The sequence below is a fragment of the Periplaneta americana genome, chromosome 16 (genome assembly GCF_040183065.1).
Source record: "Periplaneta americana isolate PAMFEO1 chromosome 16, P.americana_PAMFEO1_priV1, whole genome shotgun sequence".
Taxonomy (NCBI): domain Eukaryota; kingdom Metazoa; phylum Arthropoda; class Insecta; order Blattodea; family Blattidae; genus Periplaneta; species Periplaneta americana.
This window is the reverse complement of record NC_091132.1, coordinates 183,066,105-183,087,883: the sequence shown is the minus strand read 5'-3', so window position 1 is coordinate 183,087,883 and position 21,779 is coordinate 183,066,105. Positions and strand designations below refer to the sequence as shown.

At 35.4% G+C, this 21,779-nt stretch overlaps 2 protein-coding genes across 4 annotated transcripts in view; both read right to left on the bottom strand.

Moving 5' to 3' along the window:
- Positions 1 to 21,779, bottom strand: part of LOC138692197 (zinc finger protein ZFP2-like) — a 148,326-nt gene that overhangs the window by 102,220 nt on the left and 24,327 nt on the right. The gene's annotated exons all lie outside the window — the stretch shown is intronic.
- Positions 778 to 21,779, bottom strand: part of LOC138692195 (zinc finger protein 708-like) — a 28,051-nt gene continuing 7,049 nt past the window's right edge. For both annotated transcript variants that reach the window (XM_069815269.1, XM_069815270.1), the window contains exons 4-5: positions 13,616 to 13,701; positions 778 to 4,045 (exon numbers count right to left, since the gene is read on the bottom strand). In XM_069815269.1, the coding sequence (XP_069671370.1) occupies positions 2,590 to 4,045; positions 13,616 to 13,701 (1,542 nt within the window). In that variant the 3' untranslated portion in view covers positions 778 to 2,589. The remainder of the gene's footprint in view (positions 4,046 to 13,615; positions 13,702 to 21,779) is intronic.

Here is a 21,779-nt window from a genome sequence, read left to right as displayed (position 1 = left end):
ATAATAATAATAATCCCGCTGATAGGAGTGGTTGTGTCATAGACCGTGAATGTGAACCAAATTCGACTTTCAAAATAACTTCCAAAGGAGTTAGAGAGAGAATAACGAAATTAAAAAATCGGAAGTCTCGAGGACCAGATAGTATTGCTACAGAGATTCTTAAATTAGGTTCCGAGGCCATAATTCCATACTTAATGCGTATATTTCATGTTTCCATAAACAATGCAGCTATTCCATGTGACTGGAAATCAGCTATAGTGGTACCCATACATAAAGGTGGAAATAAATTAGATGTCGGAAACTACAGACCGATTAGCCTTACATCTGTCGTATGTAAAGTCATGGAGCATTTGATATAGGATTATATTCGTCATGTTCTAAATGCGAAAGACTGGTTTTACAACCGCCAGCATGGTTTTAGGGAAAGCTTCTCATGTGATAGTCAAATTACGTCGCTGGTTCAGGATCTAGCTGAAGAGGTAGATAGAGGCGGAAGAATCGATGCTGTTGTGATTGATTTTTCGAAAGCATTTGATTTGGTGCCACATGACATATTAATAGATAAGTTAAGTAGGCTAGGAATAGATAAAAGAGTGGTGCTATGGATCCAAGAATTCTTAAAAGGTAGAACCCAGAGAGTTAGAGTAGGTCATGAAATATCGGAAATTGGAAATATAAGTTCAGGGGTGCCACAGGGCAGCGTTCTGGGTCCATTACTCTTTATAATATACGTAAATGACCTATGCCAGGATATTACATCAAATGTGAGGCTTTGCAGACGACTGCATTATCTATAGAAAGATTAGAAATAATTCAGATGTAGATGCCATTCAAACAGACTTGAATAACATTTATAACTGGGCGTTAAAGAATAGGATGAAAATAAATGGTTTTAAAAGTAAATCAATAACATTTTGTAAAACCCGAGAGGAAACTAGTCTTAATTACGAATTCAGTGGTGTTGTAATTCCGCAAGAACAATGTTGTAAATACCTAGGAGTGTATTTAAACTCCAAACTTTCTTGGGGAGAGCATGTTGATAATGTTACAGGCAAAGCATGGAGGGCACTTCACTTTATGAGAATCTTGAGAAAGGCTAGCCCCAAATCGAGGGAAATAGCATATCTAGCGACCGTTAATGGAATACGGAACTACGTGTTGGGATCCCTATAGAATATATCAGATAAATTCCTTAGAAAGAATCCAGTATAGGGCAGCTAAATTTGTTAAAGGTAAAAGAGAAGATGGGAACGATACGATAAAAGAACTTAAATGGGAAACTTAGGAAAACAGACGTAGGAAAACTAGAATAACATCATTGTATAGAGCACATCTAGGTCAGAAAGCATGGGTAGACATAACGGCTTGGTTAGAAAAGCCAACGTACTATGGTAGGAACGATCATGATTTTAAAATCAAATGTGGGAAACAGAAAACGGATGTAGGTAAATTCTCATTTTTAAATAGAACTATAAATGATTGGAATGATCTACCTGCAGCGGTCTTTGAGGGCTGTCCTTCCTTAAGGAGATTCAAGAATAATTTAAAGAGTTGTGTATAAAGTGAAAATTAAAATTAAGGTGACATTAAACATTTAATTTTTTAAGGTGACATGTATTTATCTAGCCTGACGGGTTTACTTCCTTGGTTTGAATGGTAAATTATTTAAAAATAGCGTGTAAGAGGGCCTCAGACTAGAAATGTTTAGTTTAAATGTAGTTCTGTTTATAAGTATGCAATTATTTGACTTATTTGAACTGTTGTATCAGTGAAGCGAGGTGAGTCAGTGAAGTTATGGTTTTACAGTGCAGTGAACAGTTCCGATCAGTGATAATTTATAGCGTCAATGAAATGTGTTCTATAGTGTCAGTGAAATGTGTTACAGAGTGTCAGTGAAATGTGTGCTAAAGGTCAGTGAAATGCGTCATAGTGCCACTACAGGGAATGAGATGAGAGTAAAGTGAAAGACTATTGAAACTTATGTAGGACCTATAGATAATTATGTAGGTTGTATTGTAAAATTAGGTATTTTATTTTATGTTTTATTATTATTGTGTTAAATTGTATTGTGTATTCTTATTGTATTGTGTATAAAATTGTATATGTGTCGTAAATTGTATTGTGTATTGCTTATCATTTTATTGTGTATTGTTAATATTGTATATACCACTGCCACCGGGTGCTTGCCCACTTACAGTGTAAATAAATACATACATACATTTCATTCAGACGCTAAATAACCTAGATGTCGATATAGCGTCGTAAAATAAGCCAATAAAATAAAAAAAATAAAACCACAGATTTGTATGTTCGGATACAATAAATCCAACGAATTCGAAAGCAATTTATCAAAATCAGAAGTTTTAAAACTCAACCCAGTGTCCCTTAAGTTGGTCCTTCTAGTGAAACAATTTAGCCAGCCATCAAATTTTCAAGACATCTCATATATGTGCAGCCCTTCATGGCTCTTTAGGTTACTCGACCTCGAAAACACATACCACAAACATCACAGTTGAAAGTTTTCTTGCCCATGTGCAGCCGTAGATCGGTTTTTAGAATGTCGAATCCAAGAAACTTACCACAAACATATCACTTCAAAGGTTTGTCGCCTGTGTGGAGGCGTTGATGGGTTTTTAGACTACGATACTGCGTGAAACACAAACCACAAACATCGCATTTGAAAGGTTTGTCTCTCGTGTGCCGACGTTGGTGGGACTTTAGGTTCGACGACTGCGTGAAACACAAACCGCAAGCATCACATTTGAAAGGTTTGTCGCCTGTGTGGATGGATTGATGGGTTTTTAGATTACTCAACGATGGAAAACACTTGCAACAAACATCACATTCGAAAGGTTTGTCACCCGTGTGTCGAAGTTGATGGGATTTTAGGTTACAAGACTGCGTGAAACACAAACCGCAAACATCACATTTGAAAGGTTTGTCGCCTGTGTGCCGGCGTTCATGTCTTTTCAGGTTATGCGAATGCGAGAAACACTTACCACAAACATCGCATTTGAAAGGTTTGTCGCCTGTGTGGACGCGTTCATGGGTTTTTAGTTTACTCGACTCAGAAAAACATTTACCACAAACATCACATTTGAAAGGCTTGTGGCCAGTGTGCACGCGTTCATGTCTTTTCAGGTTACCGGCGTCCGTGAAACATTTACCACAAACATCACATTTGAAAGGTTTGTCGTCTGTGTGAATGGGTTCATGTCTTTGTAAGCATCTCAAGGTTGAGAAAAACCTACCACAAACATCGCATTTGAAAGGCTTCTCACCTGAATGCAGGGGAACATGGACTTTCAGATTATTCGAACGCGAAAAACATTTACCACAAACATCACATTTGAAAGGTCTGTCGTCTGTGTGAATGGGTTCATGTTTTCGTAAGCCGTTCAACGTTGAGAAAACCCTACCACAAACATCGCATTTGAAAGGCTTCTCACCTGTGTGCAGGAGAACATGGACTTTCAGGCTACTGGAACGCGAGAAACATTTACCACAAACATCACATTTGAAAGGTTTGTCGTCTGTGTGAATGGGTTCATGTCTTCGTAAGCGTCCCAAGGTTGAGAAAAACCTACCACAAACATCGCATTTGAAAGGCTTCTCACCGGTGTGCAGGCGAACATGCACTTTCAGGTTATCTGTACGCGAGAAACACCTACCACAAACATCACATTTGAAAGGTTTATCGGCTGTGTGCCAGCGTTCATGCTTTTCCAGGTTACTCGAATGCGAGAAACGCTTACCACACTCATCACATTTCAAAGGTTTGTCGCCTGTGTGCAGGCGTTCATGTGTTTTTAGGCTACTCGACTCTGAGAAACATTTACTACAAACTTCACATTTGAACTGTTCATGTTTTTTTAGGTTACCCAAAGGCGACACTTCGAATTCCAACTGCTTGTCATTTTGATCAGTGCGTACAAGTAATCTGGAGGAAACTAAATTCTTGGAAATCTCACAAACAGTCTCGTTGTCGTCATCTGCAATACTGTCGAATTCTGATGAGACAGACCTTTCACTGGTAGCTGCAATCCTGACGAGAATATAATATTAGTCTATGCTATAGTCAAAAGAAATATACATGCAATTGCTGAATATTCCAACTGAAACAAATCTGGTCCACCCACGGTTACATTCCTACAAATAATATATGAGTGATGTTGGAAGTATCAAAATTGTTGCACAATTTTATGATGAAAAGATCGTCTGTCAAATGTTCTTTCATTAAGAAAGATCTCTCCCCTAAGTCACCAGTCACTTCAGGTGACTTTGGGCACAATTATTGTTCTTAAATATAGTATATTAAAAGCAAAGGGGGGGAAAAATGATTAAAGGTCATTAAAGGCAACGGAAATTACATTTTCATGTTACAAATTACATTCAAAATCTTTGATAAAAAAAAAAAAAAAAGACACTCTACCAGGCAAATAAAATAAATTATTACATTTTTGGTATACATCAATATTTAATTTAAACATTTCGCTATAGGTTTTTTAAAAAGCTGATTTATAAATGAAAATGTAATAATTAAGACTTTAAAATTTCCAAAAATGTCTCATTCCCTCGGACTTGAATCAAATGTACCGTAAATCATAATATTCGTTGCTGGATAATTAAACCCTCTCAATACAGGTACCATTGCCCCAGAGAATTATAAGATTAAGACGGACTAAGCATAAGCGAAATATCTGTATTAATAATTTTTTACCATCAAGAGTTTAGTATTTATTGTGTTTATAGGGCCTACTCAAAATTTCTTTTTATTAATGCGTAGGGCTCTTTTTGTTAAAGAGGAAAGTTAGCACTTGCATCACACACAACTTGTCATTATTGTTCAAAATAATGTAAGAACAGTTTTATTCTGCAAAAGCCTCTGCTTAGTTGCGAGACACGTGTGAGATCAATATTTGTTTCAAATTGTATTAGACTACATGATGTCTCCATCACGCGAAAAGAAGTGTACCTAGCTGTGGCTCCTGTTGTTTCTGATAACAATGTTAATCGTAAGTATCTTATCGTTTCAATAAATGTGGTGAGTTATGATCATGAGTAACTTTCTATTAGTGTCATTCTTTAATTATTATGTTGCATGCTAAGAGGTTATTTGTAGTTTTAATAATTGCAGTTTTCAAAAGTTCTCTGTGTTAATTCCAATTTTAAACGAATTTTTCTCAATAACTTAATTATTGGTTTTTTTTTTTTAATTTTCGTCACTACCTTTCCTATATTTTACTCCCATTAGTTACATAAGTCGTCTCTCTTGAAATAACCTAGTGAGCGCTGAATTACATGATTTCATATTAGGGTAGATTAGCTGTAAGGTAATTAAATTTGTGACGAAGTCAAACAATTATTTATATTTCTTCTGCCGAATACATTCATCCGTCTTTAGGTGCTTTGCTTTGGTTGCATTGAGTATAGCTTGTCATTTAATATCTGGGCTATATTTAGTGAAACTAATAAAACGTAGGCCTACAGCTGTTATAAAACGTAAAGTTTTGTGTGTATTTTACTTCTTACTTATTAACATAGTCTTAATATGTAACTCAATTCACAATAATACTAACTTCATCACAGTCATTTTCTACAACATCCCATCCGAGCCACGCCCCTTTGTTTTGACTAACCAAAATATGGCGGACCAATGTTCAATTGTCTTCAACTTTCAGAGGTCTTCAGCCTCTCTATAGTATCTAGCTCGTTGGTAAAAATTCAAAACGACAGAGCCATCGTAGCCGGCGCAAATAATTCGCTTATTATACGTGCGTGTCGCTATGGTAATATTGTGTTTTTGGATAGTCATTGTTTTCAAACTTTGCACAAGACAGGCATCAAATACTGACCCAGGCCAACATGCAACGATTCTTGGTACAGATTGATAGAGAAGTAACTCTTCCTATTTCGGTACATCTCATTCAATTGTGCAATAGGGCTTTGAATTTTCATATGGTTACAGTCTATGCACCAATAACGTTGGGAAAATTGCAAATTAAGAAGAAATCCTGTTGTACTGTTTGTACAGAATTTCCTTGAGGCAAAGTAATGTATTGTTCTCCCATTCTTCCAATCCAGTCACACATCTTATTATTCTACAAACTGTAGGTTTATAAACATGAATATGATCCACTATCACATTCTGAAACGCTCCTATTGCGTAATAGCGCAAGGCAATTTACTGCGTGCGATTTGTTTTCCAATATAATGCCCTATTTCATGCAAGAGAACCATGAATGTGTCTTTTGATAATCTAAATCTAACCTTGAAATGAATATTATCGTATTCTTCTAGAGGATTCGATCTGTCTCTCAGTATTCTTGGTCTTGGTATATGTTGTACCATATTAAACATAACCTCTACGTCAGACGATTCTTAATAATAATGAAATCGGTTTATTCACAGAACTTTTCCTATACACACACGAATCTCGAGTTCATTGTGATATGTATATTACATTTCACTTACTTCTGATGATAACATATCCACGAAATTACTTAATACTGTCAGATACAAAAACAAGAAATATACGTACAATATGGCGGCTACGGTTCGTTAATAGTTTACAGCAAGGTATATGGATTTACTATAAGGTAGAGCCACTCGGCAATTTCCGCTAGCAGACGAACTCGTGACGTCACTTCGGAAGCTCGTTAGCCACGGGATGCATTATGGCCTCCTAGCACCGAAGTATTTGTAACAAGTTATCGCACAAAATTCTTTTAAACGACAATTTGTTTTTTGTTTGACTTTTATTTGTGAGGAAAAATGCACCACTCACAAAAGGAAACTATATTAAGCGTGTCTTATCCCAATGTGTTACAAGTAATTTCTTCTTCTAAATTGAAGAAGAGTTTGTACGAAATAATATTTTTGTATCAGAAAATATAGTTACCCTTCATAAGAAATGTTCGTTATTAAATAGAACAATTACATAGTGAATGCTAATAATTTCCTAACATAATAACAATGACAGAAAACATAACACATTAATAAATATTATTAGAACATGCAGAAATAATAAAGCCATGGGTAGGCCTAATTATTTCTGATAGTAGGCCTATGTATTTTAATTAATATAGGCACATAATTTTTCCATATATATTACTATATCATTAGTCCTATATTTTCAAATACTCGTTATAATACACATTAAGCTGATTATTAACATAACTCACTTAAAGCTATAAACTATATTAAATGTTACAAACATATTATGCTTGACATCTTTGGACCTAGATTGGCTCTAGAGCCCTTTCAGCCTCATTTAAAATTACCATGACTCCACGGGGTGAAGTCGGTTGGAGAATAAAGCTAGCCACCTCATGCCATTCATTGACTATGAATATGTGAAGTTGTGAACACTTTATTATGTTTGAAAATAGGCTGCATATTTTCAAACACAATAATCATTAAGTAGGTATTTATATCACATACCTTTTTCCTCCTCCCTGAAGATTGGAATGAATTCTTCTCTCTTGTCAGCGCCTAGCAGAAGCTTGCCATTTACGTGCCTTCTTTCTTTGTAGTTCCGCTGCTCTTGCAGTCTTCGCTGCCGTATTCAGTGAACGAATGCGGATAAATGTCCTTGTTCTTGTATATATTTTAATTATTAATGGATGTACATGTGGAAACTCCTGTGCGAGAATGTTACACATGCCCTTAATGACGTTGCAGCAGTTTAATTTATCACCATGCACACCTACAAACACTACTTCAAACTGTTTCACTGTGCATAGCCATTCATCTGATGGTTTGAGCAGACCTCCTCGAGACATTTTTTCAATCCAGCCCTGATGTACCGGCAATGCAATTAATTAATTGGCCTGTAGGATCCCCTAATGATCTATCTACTTCACGACAGCGAAAAGCAATATAGCCAGCCAAATATCGTAGACCTTCGCTGGAAAATTCAGAAACATTTTGTATGACTCTTGCTTCAGGAAGGTTTTCAACAGTAATTTCTGAAATTTCAGAATCATTTTCTATCATTGCCAATGCGTCCCAATGCTCTTATTTGAGAGAAAAGATTTTCAAGGCAGTCTTGGTTCAGTCTAGCAGTTAAGATGTAGCTTAGCCCATACAATTTTCTGAGGTCAGAAAAACAACCTAATAAAGATCTAATGGACATTATAAAACCTTTCTGAAAAGGAAGCAGTGAAGTGTTCTTGCCAACTCTCATTTTTTCACACATGGTATGAAATGTCCTTAGGATATTCTCTTGGTCTTTAAAATGTATGCCAAAACCACTTGCAATGGGAATTTGTTCACTGTCCGGAATCCTAGAATTGAAAATATCAAAAACATCATTAACAAGTTTGAAATATTCTGATGCTTCATGTTCATTTGGCAAGAGGTAACTAATGGCTTTTGCAACGTGATTTGAAAATAATTCACATGCAGGACGGACACGCTGTCGGTCTCTACCTGATACCATTAGATGGTTATATTTCAGTTTCGGGCAGATTTTTATTTCACCTCCATCCATAGATAAAATATTCTCGATAAAGGTTTTGTTAATTATCTTCCCACTGGGTAAAGTAAAACCATCGTCAATGAAGTGGTTTCTCAATAATTTTATCATGTGTGGCACATCTTGGAAAACCCATATGCGCTTGGTGTCATCACTGGGGTTATCAAAACAACTTTTCTTGTGATCTACTTCCAAATCCTTCCAGACTCTCTTGTTTTTCCCACCCATGTCACTTACAACTCCCACAACAATAACAACACCCACCTTTTGCACTTCTAAAATGATTTCTTTTAGCAGTGATCCTGACATTGTAACTTCAAAATCAAAAAAATATTGGCTGCTTCCAATTACTGCATAGCGCTCGAACCATTACGACTTGTGCCTGGCTGTGGGGCCCATAAACTTTATCCTCATCTTGGTCATAGCACACTCTTGCATCCACATTCATTTCATCAAAACTCAGGATACATAAAAGTTCATTTTTTGTTAAATTCTTGCATTGAGTTTGCATCATAAATAAAACATCACTTAATATGCCAGGCCTGCACTTAAAGGAATTGGAAACCCAGCGCCCTAGAGTTGACAGTGATGGTAAGGGGATTCCTACACTTTGCCTTAAATATATGTAGCATTTCCTCGATACTGAGCGGAGTGTCAAGGCTCTGCTTATATCTTCTCTTGTCCATTTTGGCTTCTTTTTTGTCACCAACAAGTTCTTGATCTGGTTTTCTGTAAAAATTTTTCTCAAAACAATGGAAACTCTCTCTTTTACCTTTGCATTAATTCTGTTCTCAAGTTGCTGTATATGTTTACTTTTCCTGCTCAGAGCCAAGGTCAGTGTCTTATTTTTAAGTTTTAACTTATTCATTTCAGTCTGCATTTGTTTATTATCTTTCTCTAATTTGTCTAACCGTGCTTTCAAATGTCTTTCTGAGTCACTAGTGCTATCTGTAATTGTACCAACATCAAACTTCTCCTTCTTGGGTGATAGTGTCTTCAATCTCTCAAGCCCTCGCTTTCTTGAATGTCGATTAATCTGCCTTGTCTGTCTGTCACTTACCGTAATTTGTGGTGACTCTGGCTGGTGTGAAGATGAAGCCTCTATATTCATCTTGTTTGGTCTTGAATCGATGTCCAGATGCAATGAAGGAACTGCAGAAATTTTAAGCATCTTTTTAGGTTTAATGTTCAAGAGCTCGGCTCTCAGGTCCCTCTCATAATCTTCTGGTAGAAAATGAACACTACACACGGTGGCATTTTTAATGTTGATTTTGTCTTTCCTTCTGCAAGCATGAATCCATTGCTTACAAACACTGTCATCCTTGGGAAAGGTGTGGTAAATCAAATCTGAACCTTTAGTCTTACGATTATAATTTTTACACGAAAACACTGCGCAACCGGGCATGGTAAATAATGCAATATGTTTTTAGGCACAAAATATTTACAATAAACTAATTAACTTAATACCACGTGGGCTAACTTAAATACATAACCTATATACTACGATTATAAAACACGTGAAAGCCCGAATTAACAACAGTAACTGCTATAAATATAATTCAGTTCATTATAACACATTTTTATTTGGAAATATTCCACTATGAGTGCAGATTTGTCACATTTAGGGCACACGTAACCAGAATCACTGCTAGAAAACAACTTATAGCTTGCTTTTAATTCATACTGCCAATTGTTTAGCTTCCTCGGTGACGTCATGCGTCAACTGTCTAAAATTTACGTGTCTGCGCATAGCCGTATGAGTACCCCCTCCGATTTTCGACCTTAAGTTTACAGCGTTGCTTACGAGATTACACAAGCTGGCGCATGGCGCTTGAAAAACGAGTCTGAAGTGGTTCCCTCGTAATGCCAATTCCGCCGCTCGGAGCGCTGTTCTGCCCTAAATATTCATAGCAGAACACTTAAATGACATTGACATTTGGGACATCTAAAGGACTCACGATTGCTTATTAAATTCTTCGTACTATATTTTATGGACAATAGACGTAATTTGCAAACTTCTACTCCTCAATTATATTACAATAAAAGGCTGTCATTCTTGATATTAAAACATATTACATATAAACTGAGGGACTGTCTGCTCTGTACTTCAGTTCATACACCAAACGTTTCCGGAAATAAATTAACTTGACATCTTACATATAACGCACTATAGCCTACCCTTTTCACCTAATATTATTAATATTGTTATTAAATAAGATATTGCAACTAATTAAGATACTGCATTATCTTTAATTTCCTTGAATTCATAATTAAGCATTTGCAAGAAGGCCTAACTTTTCCCTCTCTTTAAAAAAAATTATGAACGTCACAATAATTGAGAAGTATAATTATTGCGCAATTTTTTCTTGCAGTGGTGAAAACATTTCTATAGGTCTACTGATTAATCTATCTCTAACCTAATTCACTGATAATTACGTAACAATACACAGGTCTAAAATACAGACAAATACACATTAATTACCTAATAAGTACAGCATGAAGATAATTCATTACTTTTGTCGGTATTTTCTAAAAGAAAAAGGGAAAACAGTAACAACATTATCTTCAATGTTTACATCACGTCGTTCACATTTTCATTAGGCCTAGATCAGTAATGCTTGGTAAGTGAAACAATGCATGAAATTATTTTACATTTCGGGTCACATCATTCGAGAGTCGGACAATGCAATTCGCCACTTTTAACTTATATATTGTTATATGAGAGAACTTTGACATTTACCTTAACCTATAAAGATACGACCTGTTGGTACTGTTTTCTTCACATAGCAAAACACAGACAATCTTCGAATATAACTTAGCTGAACAAACTTCAAATAACACTGTAATATGCTTGGCATATTTATAATATTCGTACTCAATCAGTAATGCACAATTAATCGAACTATTTTCACGATACACAATGCTTTGTAATGGTACTATTCATCATTTCTTAGGGCAGCGTGGCGAACCTAGCGGCAGAAATTGTCATGACTCACAGAGACCTACTCTCGATCGTGCTATGCGCCAGCTTGTGTAATCTCGTAAGCAACGGTTTACAGAGTGCTTTAACGAACCAATAGCTTTAAAGGTCGTTCTTGCAACGCTTACTGACGCTAAATGAACAATTATAGGACCAATAGCGTTTAACGAACCTATAAAATATGCTTTCTTGCAACCATGTCAGAGGAAGAATTGTGTAGATCTGAAGTCTGATTAGTGTAATATGTTACTAGTCAGCGATGTATGCAATGGAGTGGGAGAGAAACTGACTACCCTACCCCATTATCTCTTGGCTTAGTTGCCTCATTAGTGATGACTTATTGGTGTCACGAGGTTCAAACATATCTTCGGACATTTAACTAAAAGCAGTATTTGACAAGCTGTATTGAAATATTAGAAGTAAAATTGAAATATATTAAAACAAAATAAGAGTTTGCAAAAACTATTAAATAATATTGAACGTATTAAAACATTAACATTAAGTTAAATATGGGTATTGCTCGTGTTCCTGCATTGTTGTCTCGAGGCTAGGCTTTGCACAATGAGGAAGCAATTTTGAAGTGTTTAGCGAGAAAGCTATGCCTTGTTAAATTTGAATGCACGAACTATGAAGGCAGAAACGGAAAGAAATATCAGAATTTTATTTCAAACCCCAGATTTCCTTACAATCCCAACAAGCGCACAATAACAATCGCGAACAGCAAAATCGTTTTACGCAATTGTAGGCATTCCACGATCTTCTACCACATTTTTGATAACATTTGCAGTGCTGATATTCTTTCATTCCTCCATTTTATAGCTATATCACAGGCAAACTATGTCCCAATCTATCACGGAAACAGTCCATTGCCTTTCTCAATTACGTAGAGCTCAGAAGAGATGTTATGGCACCAACCTGCGCGAAGTTTTAAATTGCCGGCCAGCAGGGTAGAGGAGTGGGGGTTGTTTGGTTACGATTCTCAAGCTCAGAGCGGCAGGCATATCCGTTTCATCTCTTTGTAAAAACATTCGTCTTACCTTAGTATCACCACTTTCCTACTCAAGAATCCGAAGGTACCTAATGGAATTACGCCCGCTATTCCATCTTTATATTCTTATTCTTCGTCCGAATCAGACGACTGATCTGTGCTGGAATCACATGTCCCTAAGTTTATGGAAATGTTCTCCAAAATACTGTCCATCACGTGCTCACTTTCAATGTAATTGTTCTCTAGTTTCTTCACATAATCATACACTGATATCCATTCTTGGACGAAGCGTTTGCAGAGTCGGCCTCTGCTTATGCGTAGCGTAGAAATTATAGATGAGTCTTCTTATGACTTCCTCATCAAAACTGTCTACAGCTGCAACAATCTTTTTCTTCGGCTGTGATTTTTCCGGACTGGAGAAAGAATCTGCTGTTCCTGCCTCAATATTTTTCCCTTCTTTCCTGATTCTTGCCAAGGTTCGCTTTGAAATACCAGTGGCAGCCAGTACTCTTGCACATACAATTTTCAATGGAATTGGTATTTCATTTACAGCCTCTTCTGACATGAATTTCCATACATTGTATGCTATTTCATGTCCTTGACTATGAACTACTCTATGATTTCACACCTTAGACAATGCCATAATGAGGGCGCTCAGAAGGACAATGTTTTCAGTATTAGCAATAGCGGTAGTAGCAGAGCGATCTGAACACTCGGAATGCTAGTAACCAACTAACCCAACACCCCTCCAGTTGAGTGTGAGGGCGAGTCCAAGCAAACGAACTAAAATGCGTCCCTCGAGCCGGTGCCATAACTTCTCGTCCGGGCTCTAACTGATTTTTTTTTACTTGGTTAATTAACGACAATGTATCAATTATTAGGTTATTTAGCGTCGTTGGAATTAATGATAGTGAAATGGTATTTGGTGAGATGACGCCGAAGATACGCTGTAAATTAACTGGCATTCTCTTTACATATGGAGAAAACCTCGGAAAAAATCCAATCATATAATCAGTCCAAGTGGAAATCGAACCCGCGACCGAGCGCAATTCCGCATCGCCAGGCAAGCGGATGCAGGATGATTCAGAACGAACTTCAAGTCAGTCAGGAAAATGGAAATTTCAAACACAATCAACTCTCTGCGTGTAGACTCGCACACCACACTTACCTTTGGGCGAAAACCTCGTTTTGCTCTGTTACGAGTACTTCTAGGCTTGGCTCTTCAGTCAGTCTGTCGAAGTCATTCTGGTCGTCCTATAAATAGAGAGCAAATAACTCAAATTACATTAGGGTCCTCTCGGTAAAAAAAGAAAGAGATTTCAATATTCAATACAATGGCCAACACCTTCCTAGGACTTATGAATCCAAATATCTTGAAGTTATTTTCGATAGTAAGTTAATATGGAGCAACCATTTGAAATACATTTCTGAAAAAGCTCGTAAAAGATTCTCCCTTCCAAAAAAGACTAGCAGGAAAGAAATGGGGATGCTCTAGAAATACTTTGAACACTACATACAAAATGTTTATACAGCCAGTGCTGACATACTGCGGAGAAATTTTAATTACTTCACCTTTCATAAACGACATAGAATATGTTGAAAACCAAGCTCTCAGACTCATTACTGGTGGAATCAAAACAACGCTAATAGATTCTATGAGATTCCTCAGTAATATTAACAGCATCAAAATGACAATAGAAGAAAAAGCACCGATTCAATATGAAAAACTTATCAGATTACCAGAAAACAATTGGCATTCACACAGTCCTCTTTATAGATTGAAAACTCAAAAAAGTTTCATATCCATTGTTCAAGAATTAAAACAGAAAATCAATATCCTGAATTTAAAAGAAAACTTACAAATTAAACCAAACCCTTTAACTCTATTAAGTATAGAATATAATCTAAATTTAACAGAAGAAATACTGAAATCAGAAGTAAACACTGAAATACTGAAACAATTGTCTTTAGAGACAATTAATATTATGTACCCTCCACAAAACTGGCTTCATTTATACACCGACAGATCCTTGATCTCCAGAGAACAAGGTGCCGGTGCAGGTGTTATGTGCTGTCTCTTCTCACTTTATAGATCTCTTGGATATGGAACAACAAGTTTTGATGGTGAAATAATTGCAGTAAGTGAATGTCTCAGGAATCTTCTATGCCACATCAATAAATTTAGGAATGCAGTTATATTGTCAGACTCCAAAGCAGCTATTCTATCAATCGTCTCTAAACACACACCTTCATCTCAAACAGCAGAAATAACTAAAATACTCTCTCAATTAATATCACTCAATAAAAGAATTGTATTCCAATGGATACCATCCCATTGTGGAATCCTGGGAAACGAGAATGCGGATGCTTTAGCAAAGAAGGGCAGCACTGCTACTTACAGACCTGTTACTAAATCTACGTATTACTCTGTGAAGAGATTTATTAAATCTACATACTTAGACTTCAACAAACAAAATTTGATAACACAATCCCAAGGGAAAAAATGGAACTCTTTGCATCAAAATCCACAGTTAATTCCCGATTTATCACGAAAATCGTCTGTAGCTGCATTTAGATTGGCAACAGGCCATGATTGTTTGGCTAAACACCTGCATAGAATTGGAATATATCAGTCCCCTAACTGCCCATTGTGCAACTCAAACCAAGAAATGGATTCGGAACACCTCAAAATCTGTGTTTCAGTGGCTGGTCATCTTTGAAAAATATTGGAGTGCAAGAGTCAAATGACTTTATTGTCAAACGCCTGGCATTAGAAAACAACAACAACAACATTAGGGTCATTCCATGTCAGGTGGTTTTGTATCTAAAATAATGATTTTCCATAAAACGTCTACTTATGTACTATGTTAAAGTATTCAACGTGTGTCCAGGGACATGGATATGTACCATTAAAAAAAATTATATCTTACCATAAACAGCACAGTTAAACTTTTGTTAATTGAGTGATAATTTTAATCGTGGTTTTCTTTCCCTTGTAGGCTATAGTGAGAATTCATAGATCGGGCCAAAGAAGAAAGTTTCTTCCATAGGCCTAGTTAAGGTGAGAGGATGGTGTTTTTTTTTAAATTTTTATCCTATTTGGTGTAAAATATTAATTTTTTGTATGGAGGGAGCTCATAGCTGTGGCAACTCAACCAAATAAAAATAAATTTGAAAAAAAAAAAAATTATTTAGGGGCCCAAATTTGAAAAAAAAAAAAAATATACCCAATGCAGGATTGTGGTAAAACCAATATATCTACACCATTTTAAAAGATAGATTCAAACAGTTTTTTGCAATGTATTTGCAAAACCATGTTCTAAAAACTGTCTGTAACAGAATTTTGATATTAGGCCCTACGTTTGTAAAATAAACAATTACAATTTAATAATAATTTTCTGATTTCCCTTCTTGCAAACAAACGGACGTATTTTTTAAAGTGAAATCAATTAACAAAATTCTGTTATAGAGAAAAGTTTCCTAATAGTCTAAAGAATGTGTTTCTAAATTTCATGCATGTATCTTTAATAGTTCAGAAATTATATCCATTTTTGTCTGGCAATATAGCAAAAAAAATGATGTTACTGGAAACTGATAAAAGTGGGCGTGTGATTTAAGAATCCATAGCGCAGGAAGTTTAAAAATGGCGTCTCTACATCCGATAAGGGAACAAATACCCACAAAATGTTATGGAATGCATTCCACACATATAAAGGAGTATTTTAAAGAAAAAACCAATTGAAAATTCAATTTACCGGAAACAACAATAAAAGTGGGCGTGTGATTTAAAAATCCATAGCTCAGGAAGTTTAAAAATGGCGTCTCAACATCCGATAAGGGAACAAATACCCACAAAATGTTATGCAATGCATTCCACACATATAAAGGAGTATTTTAAAGAAAAAACCAATTGAAAATTCAATTTACCGGAAACAACAATGAAAGTGGGCGTGTGATTTAAAAATCCATAGCGCAGGAAGTTTAAAAATGGCGTCTCAACATCCGATAAGGGAACAAATACCCACAAAATGTTATGCAATGTATTCCACACATATAAAAGGGTATTTTAAAGAAAAAACAATTGAAAATTCAATTTACCGGAAACAACAATAAAAATGGGCGAGTGATTTAAAAATCCATAACGCAGAAAGTTTAAAATGGCGACTCAACATCCGATAAGGGCACAAATACCCACAAAATGTTATGCTATGCATTCCACACATATAAAAGGGTATTTTAAAGAAAAAAACCATTGAAAATTCAGTTTACCGGAAACAACAATAAAAGTGGGCGTCTGATTTAAAAATCCATAGCGCAGGAAGTTTAAAAATGACGTCTCAACATCCGATAAGGGAACAAATACCCACAAAATGTTATGCTATGCATTCCACACATATAAAAGGGTATTTTAAAGAAAAAAAAAATTGAAAATTCAATTTACCGGAAACAACAATAAAAGTGGGCGTCTGATTTAAAAATCCATAGCGCAGGAAGTTTAAAAATGACGTCTCAACATCCGATAAGGGCACAAATACCCACAAAATGTTATGCTATGCATTCCACACATATAAAAGGGTATTTTAAAGAAAAAAAAATTGAAAATTCAATTTACCGGAAACAACAATAAAAGTGGGCGAGTGATTTAAAAGTCCATAACGCAGAAGGTTTAAAAATGGCGACTCAACATCCGATAAGGGCACAAATACCCACAAAATGTTATGCTATGCATTCCACACATATCACAGAGTATTTTAAAGATTTTTTTTTTAATTTACTCATTTTTCACCAAAAATACCATCCTCTCCCCTTAAAAGAACACAGAGAAATAAAAAAGAAGTCGTGTCCTTAAGTCCGATATATTATCACAATCTACTATATAAAGTCACGAAGCTTGGTACGATTTTTTACATTTCTCGCTATAGTTGCTAGCCACTTGGAGCGCTGTGAGTACTAGGAACAAAAGACTGTGCCACTACCATCGTGATCTAATACAGGCCGTAAGGCAGACCATGTGACTTGCGTTTCAACCATATAAATTAGTTTGAATGCATAAAGAGTAACATATATTTCTCTAAAATGTAGTGCAATTGCATTAATAAAATTTAAAACAATGATCATGAGACACTTCAGACATAATTCACTTGCTAGTAATATTATTTTTCGTGTGAAAATTACGTTGTTCATATGTGTAATACCTGCCTTTATTTCAATTAAACATTGCGAAATTCTTGTACATTCATTTATGCAAAATTCAATAATTTTCAGTTGCACTGCACGAATATTTAGATATATTGAAATTATAGGTTATGTTTACTGTACCAGTTGCCTCTTTCTGTCTAATTTTCGTGGTCTCCAATGCCCTCCCATCACGTATGTATGTCATGTCATATGGAAATTATAGGTTATGTTTACTATATTTAACTTATATTCCTATATTCGCAATTATACATTATAATTAAACATAATATCATGTATGAAACCCCGGACATTCAATTTGTCTGTATTTCAATAATACAATTGAGTACTGAATTATTGTATTTATCTACTACCTAACAGACGAAGCAACACAATCGTACATACACTAATTTCACAGGAGTTTTGTTGTAAATTTTCTGTCTACAATTAAGGAAGGTAGGTTAGATGTGCTAAGTTAAAATTACAATATAAATTCTTTTTTATTAAACCTAAAAATAGCCTCATAGCTCGATTCGAACAGATTATGTTCACATGTAAAATTCTCTTCACATTAAAATAACACAGTTTTGTAATTTTTTTTTTTTTTAGTTTATTGGGTTATTTTACGACGCTGTATCAACTTCTAGATTATTTAGCGTCTGAATGGAATGAAGGTGATAATGCCGGTGAAATGAGTCCAGCACCGAAAGTTACCCAGCATTTGCTCGTATTGGGATGAGGGAAAACCCCGGTAAAAACCTCAACTAGGTAACTTGCCCCAACCGGGATTCGAACCCGGGCCACCTGGTTTCGCGGCCAGACGCTCTGACCGTTACTCCACAGGTATGGACATTGTAATTGAATCGCCCCATGCAGAAAGGGCTTCAGTCCATTAGACCTGGTTTTGAGAAAACTAAGGAAAACAGTGTGTACTTTGTATTCCTTTCTGCATAGAACTCTCAGCCTGACGCTTCAGTTTCTGTCTTTCCAAGCATTGGACTGAATTCCTTTCTGCACAGGCTGATGGAACCATCCATAAAGATATGATTTCCATCGATATCTCGTTTTTTCAAAATTTGTGACTGAAGCCCTTTCTGCATAGAGCGATTCAATTATTTCTGCAACATACTACGCAACAAGAAGTAAACGGAACTTATGAACACATTACACTAAATAAAACTTAGCAATGATACGCAATAGAGTTATAATATAATATTTCACTGAGCTTCATACACTGAAATTGAAAACCCGAACATACATTACAGCCTGGTCTAGATCAAAAAGATATTGACTGTGCCGTATTTCGCATTGTTGTGAAAACTATAGATTGACAAGTCGAACTGAAACCCTGACCGAGTTACTACGTGAGCGCTGGCTGTCTTGGGGAGGAGCAAGTGAGAAAGCACGGGGGGAAGGGAGAGAGCACTATGCACTATGTACTTGCAGGTCCACTCACAGTTTGTCAAACCTGCTAACAAAAGCATTAAAAGGTTGACTAGTTGCCTGCAATGCTAGCATAATGGAACCTTCCTAGCCGACAGTCGAGGCAAAAATGAAGAATCCGTTATTGTGGTAATACTGGAAAGTGGTTCTTCTATTGGTCGCGACACCCTCTCAGATATTTACGTGGTGATTGGTGACTGAATGACGAGGAGCGAGGGGGAGAGAAGAAAGAGAGAGAGAGATTCCAGAAGTTGGCGTGTTTTACGGGGTTTCACTTGAAGTTGTCAAACTATATAAATGGCTAACATACAATTATTTGAATAATAATATGGAACAAAGAGACATTTGTAGCACTATAAATTGTAAGAAAAAAAGGTCAGAGTTATCCTTCTTCCGAAAGATCCAGGAAGGTGAGTTTATAAAATATAATATATACTTTATGAAAATAATATATAAAACTTATGTATTTCATATTTCAATAGCCTAATGGAAGGAAGGTGTTAATTTTTTCCAAAGAACACGATATCGAAAGTACAATACATTTTATCTTCTGCTAGGGAAAGAAAGGGTCTGTGATGAGGCGATAGTAGCGATCCTGGTGGCTAGCAACTATCTATGGATGCATATTTATTAAGTATTGAGCTTCTGTATACACTAGAGTGTGATATTATCAAATACCCAGTGCAGCTTGGCAACAATTAAGAGTAAGTGTAACTAGCAATTTCGTTTTCAAATTTGAAAGATAAAACAAGACAAGATATCAACATTAGAGTTCTCTGCAACATGACATAAATCATAAAAAAGTTATGAGATATTTTTGGTGTCCATAATAAATTGAAAGGCACTGCAAGTACTGTTTTAAGGGTTTATGTATGTGAACGACCACAAATATTATTAGAAAATGTAGGCTCTAAATTTCTAAAATGCTACAAGAAAATGAACTCACAATTGGACAAATATTACAAGGTACGACAACAAGACTTATTAGAACTTAAATATCTGATAAAAGTATAAAAAAGGATACTAATTTATTTTAAATGTAAATTAGAAAAATATCTTATGATGAGTTGCCAGACCTAACGCGTTGCAAATATTTAATGTAATGTGTTCCACTGTATTTATTTCTATTTTTTTTTTGTTTCTTATTTTTATTATCTAAATCGCCAATATGTATCCCACTGTGTTGTTGTTTTTTATTATTAATCTATTTTTTGTATACATTTTATTCAATTGTCGGTTTCTGGTTTAATTATGTGAATCCTACTTAATTGCAATATAATACTAATATGTATACTAATGTGTTTATTTTTATTTTTACTGTGTACATTTTTTTTATTGAAATGTTATGTTTTATTTAACGACGCTCGAAACTGCAGAGGTTATATTAGCGTCGCCGGATGTACCGGAATTTTGACCCGCAGGAGTTCTTTTACATGCCAGTAAATCTACTGACATGAGCCTGTCGCATTTAAGCACACTTAAATGCCATCGACGTGGCCGGGGATCAAACCCGCAACCTTGGACATAGAAGGCCAGCACTATACCAACTCGCCAACCAGTTTTTATTGAATTATCGGCTTCTGTTTTTATGTGATTCGTATTTGTTTCTAACAACATTAATATGTATTTCACTATGTGTATTTTTATTTTATGAGGTAAATTTTATGTAACTACCTCTTTTGATCTCGTTATGTACCTAAATTGTATCAGTATGTAATTACTGAATTGCGATCCAGTTTTATGTTCAACTGTGTAAGCAAGTTTTAATCCTGGTTGAGTGTAAGAGAAGGCCTTACGGCCTTAACTCTGCCAGGTTAAATAAAGCCATTATTATTATTATTATTATTATTATTATTATTATTTTATAGAATTCACTTTTTATTTCAAGTTAAATTTTCACACATATTATTTCATAACTTCACAACCATTAGAGATAGAATTATGACATTTTGTACAGTGATTTAACATGCATTTATGCAAAGGGTAGACTACAATAATGCCCATTTCCTTGAAAACAGAAAAATTAGGTCACAAAATATTATGTAAATTTTAATACATATTATATAGGACAGATAAAAAATTAATTGTATTAAAATAAACAACTCTACATGTCTGAGAGTAGTCTACTTTTGAGAAATAAGTATTTATTATATGCAGGAAAAATATAAAAAATGTCAGAGAGACCATTACAATGTTATGGTTACCAAATGATGTAACTATAGAATATTTTTGTTTTTCTTTTTTCCCATAATTTGATAAAACTGGTTTGAAAAGTATCATTAGTAACCTTTTTTATACTTTTATCAGATATTTCATTTCTAATAAGTCTTGTTCTGGTACCTTGTAATTTTTGTCCAATTGTGAGTTCATTTTCTTATAAAATTTTAGAAACTTAGAGCCTACATTTTCTAATAATATTTGTGGTCGTTCACGTACATATACCCTTAAAGAGGTAGTGTCCATTACAATCCAAATACAAGGAAGATATATATTTTTTTTCTTGGGTTATTTTACGACGCTGTATCAACATCTAGGTTATTTAGCGTCTGAATGATATGAAGGTGATAATGCCGGTGAAATGAGTCCGGGGTCCAGCACCGAAAGTTACCCAGCATTTGCTCGTATTGGGTTGAGGGAAAACCTCGGAAAAAACCTCAACCACGTAACTTGCCCCGACTGGGATTCGAACCCGGGCCACCTGGTATAAGCTGGAA